General features: G+C 38.6%; 1 protein-coding gene across 3 annotated transcripts in view; it reads right to left on the bottom strand.

The window, feature by feature from the left end:
* Positions 1–252: 252 nt before the first annotated feature.
* The window catches only part of TAB3 (TGF-beta activated kinase 1 (MAP3K7) binding protein 3), a 90,326-nt gene continuing 72,141 nt past the window's right edge, over positions 253–18,437 (bottom strand). For 2 of the 3 annotated variants that reach the window (XM_031029365.2, XM_081809019.1), the window contains 4 exons: positions 17,172–17,265; positions 14,387–14,470; positions 8,494–8,595; positions 253–4,462 (listed from right to left, as the gene is read on the bottom strand). In XM_031029365.2, coding sequence (XP_030885225.1) covers positions 4,314–4,462; positions 8,494–8,595; positions 14,387–14,470; positions 17,172–17,265 — 429 coding nt within the window. In that variant the 3' untranslated portion in view covers positions 253–4,313. The remainder of the gene's footprint in view (positions 4,463–8,493; positions 8,596–14,386; positions 14,471–17,171; positions 17,266–18,437) is intronic. The other variant, XM_031029366.2, reaches the window with a different exon arrangement.

Raw genomic sequence — 18,437 nt, 5'->3', positions numbered from 1 at the left:
AAAATTACTCATTATTTAATTTCTTAACATATTCCACCGTTTTCATAAAATTTGCTTATATATCCTTCTACCCAATTTTTAAAGTTAATGTACACTTAATGCCCAAATCTAACATTACGACGTGTTCTAATATAGGAACAGAAATATGATGGAACATTACATTTTTGAGACCGCGTATTTCAGTCTAGAAAATGTCTTGGACTAGTTTGATACTGTAGATGATTTCTAACTACACAGAAAAGATGCAGAATGTAGTGTTTGCTTTTAGTTTATTAATTTATTTTGCAGGAATCTTGGACTTTCCGAATATGTACTGTTTGGAAGTACGATGCATGCATAGCCTTTTAAGATGCCTTTGTACAATTTCACCTCAAAATGATTCACAGCATACACAGAAATCTAAAAGAAACATGGTATTTACAAGATTTAAGAAGTTCTTGCTGTTTTAATGAAGAAACTGATCAATTCTTTTACAGTAGGGAAACATGGACATTGGGTGTCATTATAAATAAGAATTCAGAATTGTTCAGTCTCAAAGCAACTTTTCATGGCTTTAGAAACTAAGACTGAGTCATCATTCTATTAATCTCTGAATGCCCAAGCCATGCAAAATCTACTTGTATTAAATATTTGGGGATGCAAATGATAAAAAAAAAACTGCAGGTCTAGCGAATGTGAAAACATCATCAGAATGAACTTTTACAATAAGAAAATACTGTTAATTCTTTCAAAGAGATACAGTAGTGGTGCAACAGACAGTGCCCAATTTATTCTGATGTTTTATAGTAATATTTCAATGGTCAGTTTTCTTGCTCGACCAATCTACAGACGCACACTGCAACATGGATTCATTCAAAGTCTGAACAGTGGTTACAACAGTAAAATAAATCAAATTTAACTACGAAGGGACATCTTCACATTCCAGGATCCATCACCGATATTTTCAAAGGACAAATTTTCTATGCCTTATAAATCCTTGCTTTTTGTTTATACTGTCAAAGACATTATTACAGTCACCTTTTAAAATACTATTTAAAACGGAGTTGCCACAGAAAGCTGGATATGAACCCTCAATAACCAGGACAAACCAATGACAAAATTTACGGAAACGATAATTTTTTTTTTAATAATTAAAAAGTACTAAAATCGAGACCAGCTCCTTAAAAATTAAACTGCTCATCACACTTCCCCTTTCGTTCAGGGAAATAAACAAAATTAGCAACACTTTCCCCACCATCCTTTATCTTCTCTAAAACTACCTTTTCTACAATGCAGTTCTTTTATTTCTTTAAAACCTCCTGCCTCTTTGCTCTCGCATACAAGGTCATTATGAATTCCAAACATTTGACAATGCGTAGAAAGTTTCTGGCTCCTCCATTCCCGCTTTAAACTCTGCAGACCTACTCCAAAAGTTAAGGGGCCATGTACTTTTAACAAAACAGCAAATGTGCTTTCTAAAAACCCAGTTTACAAAGCCATGAAATAGTGTGACATGTATCGTCAGGCCTATGTGTTACCAGGTACATCAAACTAGTCATGTTTTCAGAAACAATACTTTTTACTAGAAACACAAAGTGCACCCACGGAACCAGAGAGCCGAAGTAGGGCGGCGGATGGGCACCGCGCACCTTCTCTCCTCCCACTCCGATGCCGACCGTGCCTGCACGTCCATCTGACCGGGAGACCTTTTGCAAAGGCACCGTGAGAGTGGACTGAATTCTTGCTTAAAGCGGTCACAGGCAAGTATATACAGGGAACACAGGTAAACCTCCCAAATGTGTCAGTGTAAGACAGTTTTGCTTACCTGAAAAACTGAATACAGCCTACGCTGGCCTATGAAACTTGGGCACAACCAGAACTGAACACAGACGAAACGTCTTTACAATCCAGCTCTGATGTCTCCTACCCCACCCTCTACACCTATCACAGACACTGGTTGCTTCTTTTTCCTGGCAGGTGAAAAGGATGATTTACTAGATAGATCACCAAAGGACTGGAACCATGCATCTAGGGTATGAGCACAGCTTATTAACCTGGATGTGTGTTCATGCAATAGTTGTAAAGTCATCTACAGGGTTTTAATATAGCATCCGACTGTTTGCATACATGCTACTTTCATTCTCAACCGACAAGTGCCAAGTTACCTGCTGCCCCTTCAGCAGATCGAAGAATACTGGTAAACCTTTAGCTAGAACACCAAGCAGGATATATATTTTTCCCTAAATTGTTATTTAATACCAAGTGGGGTTGATCATCCCTAAAGAGATACGAAACCATACAAAGGCGAAGGCCTTGGCGTATTAGAGAATAGTAGGACTGAAAGATGGCTACTGGAGACGGACAGATCCCAGTGTCACAGAAACCTTAGAGAAAGCCGTTTTCAGGTCGCTTTTAAGCCCACCTGTTTTCTCACCATTACTTCCACAGTTTGGCCACAGTTTCATGAGAGATGGTTTATCAGTGTCATCACAGAGCCACGCATACTTTTGTGAGACGAGTGGATATTTGGGGGGGGGGGGGGGGCGGGGATTTCCCACATAGGAAAAAAACGTTTTCAAAGCTGTAGGCCGAGTGTGAAATTAGATGATTTTGATGGAAAATGAGGATGGGTTATTAAGCCTTTGGTTTCATTATACTACTAAGTGCAGCTTGTTTTTCCAGGTCTGCCAGATATCACTTCTAAAGTAGAATACAATAAGAGCTTAAAGAGCGTGCGTGTGCGTGTGCGTGTGTGTGTGTGTAGCGGGACACACAGTATGGTGTTTTACCTCTGGTAAAATCCTTTAGGATTAGAAACCCTACTGACTTTATTGCTATTTATAGTCACCCAAATAACAAGATTCCAAAATCCAATTCTGAGCTAGGAAGGAAATTCAACAGTGATAGAGACCTTAATTAAATGTCCTATTCATAATTTTCCAGTGGTACACCCTAGTGAATCACATGATCTTATAGCTCTTCAGTTATTCATATCCTAAAGTTGGGGTTTCATAAACAAGGAGTGCTTTAGTATCACCTGAACTACTTGAACAAACTCAATATTACCTCTGAATACAGTATGTTAAATTGAAACAGTTCTTAGTTTTAAAGTCCTTTGTATTCACCTTTCTCTTAATCCTGTTTCTTGACTAGCCTTCTCTTCCTCCCAAGTAATGCAGTGTACAACTTTATGATCTTGGCCAACTGTAATTTCCCTCACACTGGTTTATTAACATGTGCAAATCAATCTGTATTGAACAGCTCATTTTTTTTTTCTTTTTTCAGCTATGTAAGGATTCTGGCACAAAACACTGTGCTGTAAACATCGTGAATTCGTCACAAAACTGGAAGGAGGAAAAAAAAAAAAAAGGCCCTATGGACTGCAAACATTTCTTACAGAACCACAGCTGAGCTCAAGATTTCCGAATGGATTTTGGAATGGATTTACATTTGGCGTACATTCACTGTGTTATTGGCAAAGCAGAGTTTTACGAGAAGGTCATTCATAAAATCGTACTTGGTAAGGACTTGTTATTTTTAAAGCCAATGGCCTAATAAAAGCATGCAGTAACTTAAAAATTATATCTACTATGTGGCATCATTAGGTCTTAGTTACCAGTGTTGATTGAGCTCGATGAATTATTGTACAAGTAAAAGAGATCTTATCACCTCTGATTGTAGTTTTGAAGGAAGGGCACGATACGCCTCATTCCTGACTGCTACAAATCACATTTTAAGCCACTGTGTGTTTGAAATTACCTCTGAAAAAAGCAGCAATTACAAATACCCTTATTATTTTGCTCTCCCCCCCCGCCCCCCACACAAAAAAGGTCATATTCTGCGTGCTTTTTCCTGTCCTTCTCCTCAGTAGGCAACAACGGGAAGAAGCCTGGGGAACCTTGGTTTTCTAGAGAGCTGTGACCAGGGCAGTCTGCCCTGGGAAGTCAGTCAGTCTGCATGAACTGTATGTAACATGTCACAGCATGATTGAAAGTTCTAAAGTGAGGGCCGCTCAGCAGTAACTTTAACTGGGAGTCCACAGAAGAGTTCTTGACTTCTCTGTGGACATTCTTTCAGGAGTGAATCCTTTCCCAGTTTCAAGTATCCCTTTCTATCTCACTCTGCAATGAGTCAAGAAAGGAAAAAAACAAAAACACAAAATAAAGAGAACGCCCCATTTTTCTTGAGTGAGCACGAGCCCTACAGGGGCGCTGCTCCTCCCCCGGTGGAATCAGAAATGAAAAGGCCAGGCAGATGCACAGACTCCCAAGGTTCCTTTTCTTCTAGTGGGTGCTCCCAGTTTCTCTCTCAAGTCGACGCAGACTCTTGGGAGTTCAAGTGTACCGTGGCATCTCGCACTGCTCACAGCGGTTCAGTGCGGGGTGGTTCAGGAAGGTGCAGCTATCACAATTCCATGGGGCCCCCTCATAGTCTTCATCGCGGGGTTGTGTCCGGGGACTCTGTTTGGAGCCAGTTAGATGCTCTGAGGGAAGTTAGGATCAAGAGAGAAAAGAGATTGAATTCTTCCAAATATAATCCAAACTGAAAAAATCACACACACACACACACAAAAAAAGAAATAGTTTCTACGTGGCCTAAGGTGAAAGCCAGTGAATGTCCACAGCTACTAGAACAGGAGGTTTATGATACAAATTGTACTTGGTTTAAGAAGATAAATTGAAGGGCGCCTGGGTGGCTCAGTTGGTTAAGCGACTGCCTTCGGCTCAGGTCATGATCCTGGAGACCCGGGATCGAGTCCCGCATCAGGCTCCCTGCTCAGCAGGGAGTCTGCTTCTCCCTCTGACCCTCCCCCCTCTCATGTGCTCTCTCTCAAATAAATAAATAAAATCTTTAAAAAAAAAAAAGATAAATTGAAGTCCAGGATAGACTACCTTCCTCATTCATTATCCAGAGATAGTGGTTATACTGTATTGTAGCCAAATGAACAGAAGGAGAAATATCAGGCAGCATGTGAAATTCAGCCCCCCAGGACACGCCCCCTCATAGTAGTGGCTATACTGTATTCAATATCCGCTGGGAGACCTGCAGCTTCACAGTATGTATGCGTTAGTTAATTATAATGGTTCACAGTGACTGCGATGGTTCCTCACGGAGTTGCTCCCAGAATGGTTAAGAGAGAGAGACTCTATAGTTTTTCATAAAAGCTAAATTCATTCAATGTGAAAGACTGTTTTTTATTCTCATATTTTTTTCCTTTTTGGCATTATAAGGTCCTTCAGATAGTTTTTAAAAAATGTCTATATCTGGCAATGTAAAATGCTCGCAACCTTAGGTGGGTCCTCAGGATTTTTTTTTTAAAGATTTTATTTATTAGAGAATGAGAACACGAGCTGGGGTGGGGCGGGGGGAGGCACAGAGGGATGAGCAGGGAGCTTGAGCTCCACAAGACCCCAGGACCATGGGATCATGACCTGAGCCAAAGGTTAACCGGCTGAGCCACCCAATAGCCCCAGTCCTCAGGATTTTCTTTAAAAATACTTGAAACTTAGGGTGCCTAGGTGGCTCAGTTAAGTGTCTGCCTGTGGTCAGATCCAGAACCCAGTGTCCTGGGATCGAGCCCCACGTCGGGCTCCCTGCTCAGCAGGGAGGTCCGCTTCTCCCTCTTCCTCTCCCTCTGTCCCTGCTCATGTACTCTCTCTCTGTCAAATAAATAAAATCTTAAAAAAAAAAAAAATACTTGAAACTTAGATCCTCGTCTCTCTGGCCTTGAGCTCAAAAAAAGGCTCTGCTTTGGAAGTTAATTTGTAAATCCTGCTTTTTAAGAACAGTCCCTACTGAAAGTGGCAGCACTGAGTAGGAGGCTAAAGACATCTGGGTGGAATTCCCCCTGGAATCCGGAGCATGGCCAGGAGGCTGGGAAAATCTACCTGTAAAACACTGGAAATCATCACTGTGGACGCAAATGAGATTAAGATCTAAGGTAGGCAGCCTCCCTAAGCCGGTCACAGAAGAAACTAAGATGGAAGGCTTTAATCAGTTACCATTTGGGGTTAAGTTTATCTTCCAGTGGAAATTAATGAACTCACTTGTGGTTAGCAATTCGTATTTCATGACAAATGGCTGGTGTGAAAAGAGACCTAAGTTTTAGACCTCAAACCTTACAACAGGCAATAAGGCGGCTCAGGTTGAAACAGGAGGGAGATGTTAGCTTTACAACAGAATAGACAACCACTGGGTTCATCAACCAATTCCTAGAACTATAAAAAGGAGAATGGGTTTGTTTCTCTGGCCTCCACTGGCGATCTGAGTGGCCATTATCACCCACCTTGTATCTTTTGGCTCATGACTCCAAAACACAGAGACTTGATAGTTTTCTTTTTTGTACAATATGGAAGAATAAAAAGCACATTTAACTGTTACAGCCTTCTGTTAGAGGAAAAATGTTCTCCACGCCACTTCCAGAAAAGGTCCTCTCTCATACAATACTCTGGTTTTCAGGGCATTTTGTTCTCCTAAAAGGTAAACACTTAAACCGTATTGCTGTTGGTTTTTAATAAACAGGCTCTGAAAACTCACTTTTATACTTTTCTAGAGCAGGCAACTTTTTACTTCATGAAGTGTAACTCCAAACCTAGCCTTAAATTTTATTTTCTAAACTCCATAAATACCTGCACAACCTATTTTAACGTAACTAATACAGGATACTTGGGGCTCCTCTTCGTTGTCTAATACTGTACGCAAAGTAAAAATAATTTCCCCTCTATCCTTCTGAGTTCTTGCCTGAGACCCACCCTATAATAAAAGACAAGAGAAGAAACCAAGTTCATTAACATGTGTACCTCACACACACAGGGCAGAGACCTAGGAAAAGTAACTCCCCAAAGGGGGCCAAGCTGCCACTTAACATACCATCTACAGCTAAAGACAAAAGAAAGATGCTGGAGGCAGGGCAGGGGAAGCCAGTTAGGGAAGATCGACCTAGATTTAAGTCAGTTCCCTTCTCCACTGATCCAATTCTCTTTGGATTTAGTCACAAGGCTCTCTGGGAGGGGCAGGGAAACACTTCTAGGTGGAGACTGCCTTTATCAATGTAAATGTTCCTTACTCAAGGGTAACTTGTACTCTGTTGTCAGGGCTGCTCCAGCCTTCACAGTCCCTCAGAGTAACCCTTCCTTGTGCCAAAGAGGCGTGTTTGGTGGGGGCACGTTTTCTCCTTCAGGACCGGGATGATTTAACTTGGAATCAAGTCACTCTGAAGTAACTTATCAGAAGTTTTCAAGGCACCTAATTTACAATTATTGTTGGTAAGACACTGCTCATTTCATCACAGGGAAGTACTGTTTAAATAGAAGCCTCCAGGGGCACCTGAGTGGCTCAGTCGTTGGGCCTCTGCCTTCGGCTCAGGTCATGATCCCAGGGTCTTGGAATCGAGCCCGCATCGGGCTCCCTGCTCTGCGGGAAGCCTGCTTCTCCCTCTCCCACTCCCCCTGCTTGTGTTCCCTCTCTCAAATAAATAGAAGCCTCTAAAACCCAAAAGACATTTTAGATGTCCGTTTTCATTTGATTGACAGTTGTAAAATCTTGTCTTTTTATGGACTGTTTAACAAAATATTTCAGGCCTCATAGAAAAAAAAACCTTAAAATATGCATATTTATACACAAAGGAAAAGTGAAGTCAAAAGACTATTTTTAGGGGCGCCTGGCTGACTCAGAAGAGCATGCCACTCTTGATCTTGGGGTCATGAGTTAAAAGCCCCACGCTGGGTGTAGAGATTCCTAAAAAAAAAAAAAAAGACTTAAAAAAACTATTTTTAAATGGGTTAATAGGCCAGATTTCCATAAAAATAATCATCCTCGAAAACATCACAAATCAACAGTTTCACCAATATTGTTTATATTATACAGTCATACTTACATAAACTCAAACATAAACAGTATTTTCAGAACCCTTATTTCAACTGAATCCCAGGGTAAAATTCAAGAAGCATTAGAAAATTGCAGTGAGAAGTTATAAAATCCCGAACTTTCAAGTTATTTCTTTAATTACTTGGCCTTGCTTTCTAGAAGCTATTATTAAGAGCAATGTGTCCAATATGGTGACTATTGGCCACTTGAAATGTGACCAGTGTGAACGGAGATGTGCTCTAAGTGTAAAATGTACACCAGATTTCAAAGATGTTGTATGAAATCAAGAATGTAAAATATCTCGCTAGTTTATATCGACTTCATATTGAAACGATAATACTTTGCAATATACTAGGTGAAATATTTTATGTATCTGCCTTGTATTATATTTCTATTGGACAGCACAGCCTTAGAAACTCGGCTAAGAGAATAATTTTCAAAGTAGTCTCTACACCCAACAAGGGGCTCGAACTCAAAATCCCAAGATCAAGAGTCGCATGCTCCACCAACTGAGCCAGCCAGTCGCTTGGAGAGAGTTATTTTTTTAAAGGGGGACCAAAAAAGGCAGCCTTTACTTGTGGTAACTCTACACGGGCGAACACGTGTCTTTGGACTTTGTGCACAAAATCCGGACACACAAGTACAAACCCTCAGCAGCTGCTGCCTGGGTGTCGTGGACGTCTGCCTGTACTTTGGAGGTCACACTAATTCTTCGGGCTTTCCTCTCAATTGTGCAAGGGTCTGACGAATCTGCATGAAAAGAAGCAAAGCCAGGAGAAAAGGGATTAAAGCCATCCATGAGAAGAGTGGACAGGCTCCCAAGGATCTCCCATGGGACATGGACAGTTGCCTGTTTACCCTTTCTGTTGCTTCATGTTCCCTTTAGTTCTCCTGTGAGGGTAAGTGCCATTTTTAATATTGCTTTTACAACCTATACAGAACAGTGCTCTTAGAACTTTTTCCATCCTCTACAATTACTTGGAATCAATGCCTAATTTCACCAGTTGCCCCCCTTCCTAGTGCAAATTCAGTGATGGTAATTAAATGTCAATGTAAGGGCAAACTGTGGAAGATGATACTCTAGCAACTGCCTTAGTAAGCAACAGTTATTAGAAAACCACAGGTTGAAAGTACATGATGTGTAAGGCTAGCCAAAGAATCCATTAAAATAAGATAAAACTATAGTACATCATAATTAAAGAGTAGGAGTAGCAGTAACTGAAAAAATCAGAACTCAAAATAATATGGACTGCAGGTATCCCAATTTTTTGCTAGAATTTTGTTTCTATTAATTTATACATTATTAGTAAGTAGTCCTTTCTTTCTATTAAGACTTGGTATCATTTGCCCTTAAGAACAAAGAAAGATCTTGTATTTTCTGATCCGTTCTGAGCCCACATAAGCAATCCCCTAGGACAATCCACCTTTGGAAATCACTTCTCCAGAATTCTAAGCGTGGTGCCTCGGCGCTTAAACACTCCATTATCAGAGTAAACAAAAGCAGAGTAAATGGTCTCCTTAGGCTCCAAAGAGTAAGTTCTATTTCTTAAATTTGTAAAGCACTTCTTTAGTGTCACATACTTACTCTCACAGACTCTTAACAGCAGCCCTGTAAAATACACAAACTATTAAGTATTTGGACTGATCGCCTTTCTGGTGCACAGACTAGGTCTGAACAAGGTCAGGTGGCCAAAACTACCCAGACACACGCTCCAGTAGTGGGACACCAAGGTCAATGCTCTCACCAGTGATAGCTTGGGGAGGACTTGCTGAGTCCGCCGAGGAGCTTACATGCACACTGCACTGCTTCAATACAAAGTTCAGTTCAAAAGGTTTCCAGGTCTCCCTCTTTTTCCTTCTGTTTCTTTTTCTTACTCTCTCCTTTTTATCACCATACTTCAGACAAACATCCTTATTCCACTTGGATTTACCATATATGTCTGTAATAACTCCAAGGCATTTATTCTAACCAATATATCAATTCTACCAGTTATTTATACTTGACCTTAAATTAAGTGATACTGCAAGAAAACCTACATTAAGCTACTTTTTAGAAGAAGCCAATTTAGTTGAAAAATCTGCAAATGCTTAGAAAACAAATTTGACTTCATAGAGAAAATCAAATAGCTTTTAGAAATGTAATGAAAAGCCTTCTTAAGGAATTGTAGCATTAAGTTCTATTCATAAATTTTAAGAGGTGAAAGGTTTAAAAAGTATAAGGGTTACATAATAATACTATTTTATACTCTCACCAACAGTATATATAATGAAAGCTCAACTGGATTTCTCTAGCAGAGATTCATTTATAGTGAAGATGTTAGTTCTCTAGTCTACTCAAAACTGTAGAGGTAGACGATAAGCTGCCTGGGGGAGGAGTCCCGTCTTTGTAGCATCAAGCGTCTATCTACATAATCCATCTACATACTGAGCATTTGCTACATAATTTAAAAGTTGATTGTAACTGTAATTTAATTACAGCTAACTCCAAGGGACTATCCAATTATCAGCTTTAGCAAAATTTGTTTGAATTCAAAGTGCCATAGAATAGAGCTTCTTTTGTATGAAAGTACTTGTAGAGAGCCCGCTGAAGCTTGATATTACAGCATCCTAATAATGCAAGCCCTGCACCTTTCCTAGCTGAGCCAACCACCAGCTCCCCACCTCAAATACATGGTGTTGGTCTCAAAGACAGCAGGCAGAGTGACCGTCTGCCACAGCAATATCACCACTGCTAGAACACGGAGTGTATGGGCTCCTGGCAGCTGATCTATCCCATTGCCTCAAGAAAGTGTCCTTTTATTTTCTTCTGAGTTTTCAAGGTAAAACTTACACAATGAAATACACAAACCACATGTGTTGCCATTTGAGGAGTTCTGACAAATGCACATACAGCTGTTAATAACCCAAATCCCGATCAAGACATTCTCATTAGCCCATAAAATCCTCCCATGCCTTTTCCCAGTTAATCCCCGACCTCTAGAGCTGTTATCCCAGAGATAACAGCTGTTCTGTTTTTTTGGCATAAATATATAGCTTATGAGATGCATATAAACAATCATACAGTATGCATTCTTTTGTGTTTTATTTCTTGCAGCATTATGTCCTTGAGGTTGGTCCATGTTATGTTTAACAGTAGTTGATTTGTACTGCTCAGTAGTAGTCCATGATTTGAATATATCAGTTTGTTTATCCATTCATCTGTTGATGGCCTCTTGGTATGTTCCCAAGTTTTTGGTTATTTTGAGTAAAAATGCTATGAATCTTCTAATACAAATCATTTTGTGGACATAGGCTTTAAATTCTTTTGGATAAGTCTTCAGAAGGCGAACTGATAAGCTACCGGGCAGGTGAATGAATGTTCGGTTTCATAAGAAATGGTCACCCATCTTAAACTTTTACCAGAAATGTGTAAGAATTCTGTTTGTTCTACATCCTCCTTAATGTTTCATACCATCATTATTCAGGAATCTCAGGATTTTAATTTGCATTTTCTTAATGTCTATTCAAGTTGAGCACTTTCATGTACTTACTGGCCATTTATATATATTTTTTTGTCAAGTGTAGACTCAAATGTTTTGACCTTTTAAAAATTGGACTGTCATTACTGTGTTATAAAAGTTCTTTATATATTCTAGATACCAGGTTGGTTTTTGTTTTTTACCAGATATGTTTTCAAATATTTTCTCCCAGCCGCCTGGCTTGCCTTTTCACTTTCTTAATAGGGTCTCTTGATGAGTAGAAGTGTTGAATTTTAATGAAGGCTCAAGTACCAACTGCTGTGGGTCCTAAAAATTCTAAGCTAAACCCAAGTTGCAAGGATATTTTATGTTTCGCTCTGGAAGCTCTATAATTTAGCTCGACACTTAAGTGTGTGTGACTTTTGTGTATAGGAGGTAAGAATCGAAACTGGTAATTTTTCCATATGGTTATCTAGTTCTTCCAGCACTGATTGCTCCAGCGACTTTCCCTTCTCCATTGGTTGCTTTGGTCAAGAATTTGGCAGTGTTAAGTGACGGTCTATATCTGGGCTATTTATAAAGCTACAGTCATTTCTCTATCTACTTTTTATCCCTATGCCAATAACACACCGTGATGACTGTAGCTTTATAGTAAGTCCTAAGGTTAGTTAGGGCTAAGACTTCCAACTTCATTCTTTTTACAGATGATTTTGCACAATAAGTTTCCCAATTTTTATTTAATTATAAACATGGTGTATTACTCTCATTCCTTTTGGCAACGTTTTGTAGTTCTCAGCCTATACTGCTGGTTAGATTTATTCATAAGTGTAATGTGTCTTTTGATGGTTTTGTAATTCTTTTTAATTTCGTTAAGGTGTTTGCTTAGTATATAGAAATATGGTTCTTGTATACTGACCTTCCATCCCAAGACCTTGTTAAATTCACTAATTAGTTCTAACAGTTTTTTTTTTTTTTACCTTAGGTTGTCTTTGCAAATAACCATGTTAATTGGAATGGCTGCTGACTTAAGTCAGATGCTTTCCCTGCATCTAGTAAAATGATAATGAGCTTTTTCTCCTTTGATAGTACATTCCTAAGCTAAAACAAACTTGGTCATCATATATTATCCTATTTATTGTGAATATTAAGGATTTTTTTGCTTTAAGGGTAGGACGGTTATTGATCTGTAATTGTTTTCTTTTTTTGGTGGGGGTGAGTAGGTAATCCTTTATCAGGTTTTGAAATCAGGGCTCTGCTGACTCCATAAGACAACCCCCCCCCAAAAAAAAAAAAAAGAGGTGGGGGGAAGCTTTCCTTCTTCTCCTGTTTCCTCAAAGAATTTGTGTAAGATTGGTAGGATCTCTTCCTTCAATGTGTTACAGTATTCACCAACCAGTGCAATCATCTGGATTTGGAGTTTTCTTTGTGGGAAAATTTTTAAGATAATGGATTCAATTTCTTTAATAGATATACAGCTATTATTAGGTCCTATATCATCTCGTTTTCAGTTTGAGTAGATGCGTCCATTTCACATAAAGTGCCGAGTTTACTGGCATAAAGATGTTCATCACATTTTATTTTAATGGGTAACCCATCTTTTGTTTCTGATTTCGATAATTTGTGTTACGTTTTACTTATCTTTACATCTTTACATCTCCTTGACTTTGTTCTTCTTCTTCTTCTTTCCTAGCTTAAGGTGGAATTTTAGGTCACTGATTATTAATCTTCAGGTCTTGTGTATTTACAAATTTCTTTGTAACCACTGCATAAATTCTGTGTAAGTAAAGAATCTGACCTTGCCTAAAGATGGGTCTAGCTTTAATCCCTAGCTCCTGGGAGATAACCACTAAAATCTTGAAATTTCCCAAGTGATCAGAGGGTCTTTGTTATTTACAGTGGGCCCTTTGGACCATACCTGAGAGTTTGTGCTAATGAGATGGCTCATGGTGGACACACTGTCTGCTCATCAACTGGGTCCTCTAGGCTCAGGTTAACAACTTTTCAACATACTCCCTTAAATAGAGTGATTCTTTTATAACAGCCCTTGAATCAATTATCTGTTGGATTAGTAGTAATAGGTAGTGCTTCTTTAGTAGACACCCAGGCAACATCAAGTTTAAAGACTCATGTATTATTAATCCAAATGGTTACAGTGATCAGTGATACGTAACTCTGACTTTCAGCTTGAAACGGCCAAATCTAATACTTGGAAGTCATCCACTAAGATACTTACGTGTATTACTCTTAGGAATCATACTATTTTAAAGGCAGATCAGATGAAACACCTATGGTAGTAGTAGTATTGCACTGCAACCTATAAAGCAAATACTTAAAATACATAGAAAACTGTTCAACTAAAATTTAGGTGACAGAATTTATATATTACCTAAGGAGTAGTAACTCTGACAACATTTTAACAAGTTGCTTAAAGCAAAATGGATTAAGACATGAAATGCATACTTCAGCTCAGTCTTGAGAACTATATAAAAGAACATGAGCCTTGAGTAAGAATGGGACAGAAAAAATTTATCTAAATTCAATGACTCAAATTTAATTCAAATTAGTTTTTTAAGACACTGAAATGCCAATTAAACAGTGCTAACCTAAAAATAGAACAAAGCCAAAAGTGATGCCTCCAAATCTTGGTTACAGAGGATTTATTTTTGTCTTTTATGAAAAAACACCTAGTCCCTATCTAATTATTATTATGTTCACCTGTTGGGCACACAAGGCTGCTTCTGCGACCTGCCAATTTAACATTCTAACTTAAGACCTTTCAAGTTCTCATTATTTTGTAAGAATTATCTTTTAGGATTATAGTTATTACAGAGGTAAGTAAATTTATGTTAGCTATATAATATATTCTTTAAGTTCTTTTTAAAAAATTAAATTGTATATCCCACTTAATTACCTTTGACCATAATTCCATGAGTTACTAATTTTAGTGCTTTTCAAAGTTTGGTTAACTTTTTTTATGCTGAACAAGTTAATATCTCTAATGGAGATTTCTTCAGCTGAAGAGGTGAACTCTCAAAGAATTCTGGTATTTATTTCTATGATGTTTATGGCATTTCCCTACTCACCTTTTTTAGATGGCTTGGGTGGTACAACTGGGCCAGGTTCTATGTTGTCATAAAAATTATTCATGGCTTTTGGATCAAAGTTTCCTATAAAGAAAATAAAATCACCATGCATTTAAGGCTCTTTCTCCTATTTGACTTTTTTGTTAAAGAATATACAGAAATATCTAAAAAGGGAAACTGCTTTCCAGGGTTTCAAAACTCCTATCACCTTCCCACTGAAAATGTTCTTCTTGATCACTGTGAGAAAAGACGCAAGCAAACTACCACATCAGTGTTGGCCTATAAACTATCACTTGAAGGAATATTTTTCTAACTGCAAAGCTAGTCTCTTTCAGCAGGATTATGTACGTGGCACACTTACGGAGAGGTAAATGAGGAAGAGAAATTAAAGGATGGCTGAACTATTTCATGTCATTCATAATTTACCTTAAAAAGTTATCCATTCTAAATTCAACAGTGGAAGAAGTCAAACATACAAAGATGAATCCAGTTATAACAGCAGCAGCTCACAGATTCCTATCTTCAAGAACTGGAGAATACTGAATGTTGTCTACAGATTTAACAAAGATGGTAAGGTGCCAATTTCAGAATGATAAATGATCCCTGAGAATTTTGTCTTGCCACAAAATTTTCAACTCTCTTACAAAGTTCACTCCTTGGCCTCGTGTCGATTTCAGTCCCAATTCCTGCCATGACTCCTCCAAGGTGGGTTCTGAGACAGTGGCAGCCTTAGGTCCTACCTTCACTTCTGTGAACCTATCAATCACTGTAATCAGCTTGTTTTACACAATTCCAATTAAGCATTGTAACTACGCATGCTATCAGGTACTAATAGTTCAAATATATTAGATGTCTTGATTTCTAGACATTATTTCTCCCCCCACAAAGTTTTCCTCACCGAAACCAACAATAAACCTGCTTTTCAGCAAACCAAATCATGATCTGCAGCTAAGATCCATTCTCTCACTTCAAAGTTTACATTGGAATTCAGTATAAAATTTTTCCAGAGTGTGGAAGAGTAGAATTCAGTATAACATGGACATATTTGGACCCCTTATGAAAGGAGATTTAGAAATACTTAAGCACCAAAAAGAGCTCTTTGTTGCCCAATGGAGACCAAAAACACAGCTCTTTGCTTATAAAACTTTAATAGTGGTTTCCCTTGCAGGTCCTATTACAGATGCTTTTATCCATTTGGAAGATAATGAAAGCCACAGTGCTATAAGGTGTTGCATATGTATTTCTTCAATTACTTAAGTTACAGCTGATGTTTTAATTTCTAGATCTCATAAGGCTTACTATCAATACCCTAACCAAATGTTTGTGTGTTTTGCTTTAAAAAACACCCAAGCAAAAACTGATGCAGTCTTCCAATACACTAACAATAATCTGTATCACCCCTCCATGATGCAGAGCTCCGCTGCTTCAAGCTACGAGTCTCTACAGGGATCACCTTCTGACCTGGCCAGACTGCTCAACTTTCACATTCAGATTGGTGGGCATCTTTTAGGTTCCCCTGCTTCTACTGTTAAAGTTAGCTCATTGCCATTTTTAGTCAAGATTTATTATATACTCTCAGAGTAGACGCTCTCTTAGCTGCCATAATTGAAAACAGTAAGTGGTGGTAATGGGAGAGGCTGATTGAAACAGACCTTTTAAGAAAAATTACTCGTCAACTTCAATGTTGGACCGAGACTTTTTTTTTTTAAACATGTGTCCACTGAAGTTCTATACTGTCTTTCTTACATAAACTACACCTGTGATGAGCTACAGGGGCAGTGGGCAAACTTTTTTTTCTGCCCCAAACTTTTTCTTATGTAAAAGTCCAGAAAATCAACAATTTTACACTTTGTGGACCTGTAATAGTCTGTTGCAAGCCCTCAAGGGTGCTGGTGAAGCACAAAAGGAGCCAGCAGGCTAGTTCCCTGAACCCTAAGTTCTACAATTTTATTTTGAATAAGAGAACAGAATCCTCTTAGATTTTTGTGATTTCTCCCCTTAACCCTTTCCAGTTTTCACCCGTATCTAATTCACAGACCACGCCCCCCCCCCCCCAACCGCACCTTCTTAAGTAATTTGCCTTTGGTTTTTTTCATAGGAAGAACAGCTCCTCCTGCATTCTTGTCAGCTTAATAAACATTACAAAAATAGAGTAACTGGCCTATACAGGTTAGGGAACAGGTACAACTAACTCACTGAGCAGACAATTCAATTGCTAGGAGCAACAGTACTTGAACATGCCAGTATGTGGCCAGCGGCTGTGGACAGAGTATTTTACAGGGGAAATGAAGAACAGCTCTAACCTGGTGAGCTGGGTAAATGAAAGTTAAGAGAGCTTCTACTGTAGTACAATTCTATAAGAACGTTAAAAACAAAACAAAACCCCATTCTCCAGAAAGTCTGAGATATACTTGGATGTTTTCATATGATATATAAAAATGGCATATAGAATTTATTTTAAAAGTGATAAATCTATTACTCTGATACGTGATTCCCTATTTTTACAGATACTTTTGATGATTATCACAACATCAATCTAGGAAGTTTTATAAATGCAGAGTAACAACATAGAGCAGTCTAAATGACAAATTTAATGATGGAATTGCCAAAGTAAAACTATTTTTGATCCCCCAAATCTATGACCATGGGGTGGAGGGATCTCTTGAATAGGATCATAATGGATAAAAACTCTCTCTTAAATCTGTAAAACCAAAAATGATTGCTATTTAAGCAGCTTAAAACCCCACACTATTACTTATGGTTTACCAAATAATCAAGTCTATACCTCTAGATTGAAGGAGGTCAACTTCTTTCAGTGTACAGTCAACATTTATCTGGAGTTGTCTGTTCATGCTTCTCAATCTTGTCATTTCCTCAGGCTAGTAAGAAAGGACCCAAAATAGCAATTGTGGGAAAGTCATTATCAAGCCCAACATTTAAGAACTGCTATTCATGTTAATAGTTCTGATTGGTTATTACCAACAATATGGCCTTAGTCTATAAGAGGGCATGTATAAGAAGTCCTAAACGTTTAAAGGAACAGTCAAGTTAAATGGGGACATATCAGTATGGCCACATAAACACAAAATCTGCATAAAACGTGGCAAGCTACAGTACTAGACTATGTCTTATCATACAAAATACCATTTTAATCACAGAGCACTAAAAATATTTTACTTCTATGTTTTCATGGTAAGGGAATCTATGAGAATCAATCTGTAAAACAAGCAAGGTCCATGATTTTAGTGTTGTCCAGGCTTGGAAAAAATAACAATACTAAGTGTCAGGCACTGTGTTTACCAGAGGGCTCATTCTTTCCTCAAAACATCTTTCAAGGCAAGTAGTAGTAATATCGCTAATTTATACATGAAGAAGCTGATGCACCCAGAGTGCATGTAATTTTCCCAAGGTTATAAAACATAGTGATTGGTAGAACCAGGATTTAGATCAAAGGAAGCAATCTATTACATGAAAATTTCACAAACAAATGGATCCCATTCTTCTTCCAACTTTGTTTCCTTCTTCCTTGATTTCAAGCCCAGTCTACCTGTCCTTAGGCCTTTCAGAGGCATACATGAGACACTGAAATGTACAGAATGCCCTATTCTTCAAAGTTTTTTGGAAGCCTTTACATCCCCTGACCTTCTAGATTTCTTTACTATATATACATACATACATATACATACACGGTAACAAAATTAAGAGTTTGAATTCCAGAGGCATGGATACTGAAGCTTTCAGCACAGCCCAGATATTAACTCAGTTACTGATGTGCTTTCAACTATACGAAGTAAAAGATAAATATCTGCTATGACAGAATAAAATCCTCTTCTGTTAAAAACCTGTATTTTTGGGACGCCTGGGTGGCTCAGTCGGTTAAGCGGCTGCCTTCGGCTCAGGTCATGATCCCAGGGTCCTGGGATCGAGTCCCACATCGGGCTCCTTGCTCGGCGGGGAGCCTGCTTCTCCCTCTGCCTGCCTCTCCCCCTGCTTGTGTTCTGTCTCTCTCTCTGACAAATAAAATCTTTAAAAATAAAAAAAAAAAAGCCTG

The sequence above is a fragment of the Leptonychotes weddellii genome, chromosome X (genome assembly GCF_054177405.1).
Source record: "Leptonychotes weddellii isolate Sample4059 chromosome X, ASM5417740v2, whole genome shotgun sequence".
NCBI lineage: Eukaryota > Metazoa > Chordata > Mammalia > Carnivora > Phocidae > Leptonychotes > Leptonychotes weddellii.
Note: the sequence above shows the minus strand (reverse complement) of the source record. Positions and strands in the feature narration are given on the sequence as shown.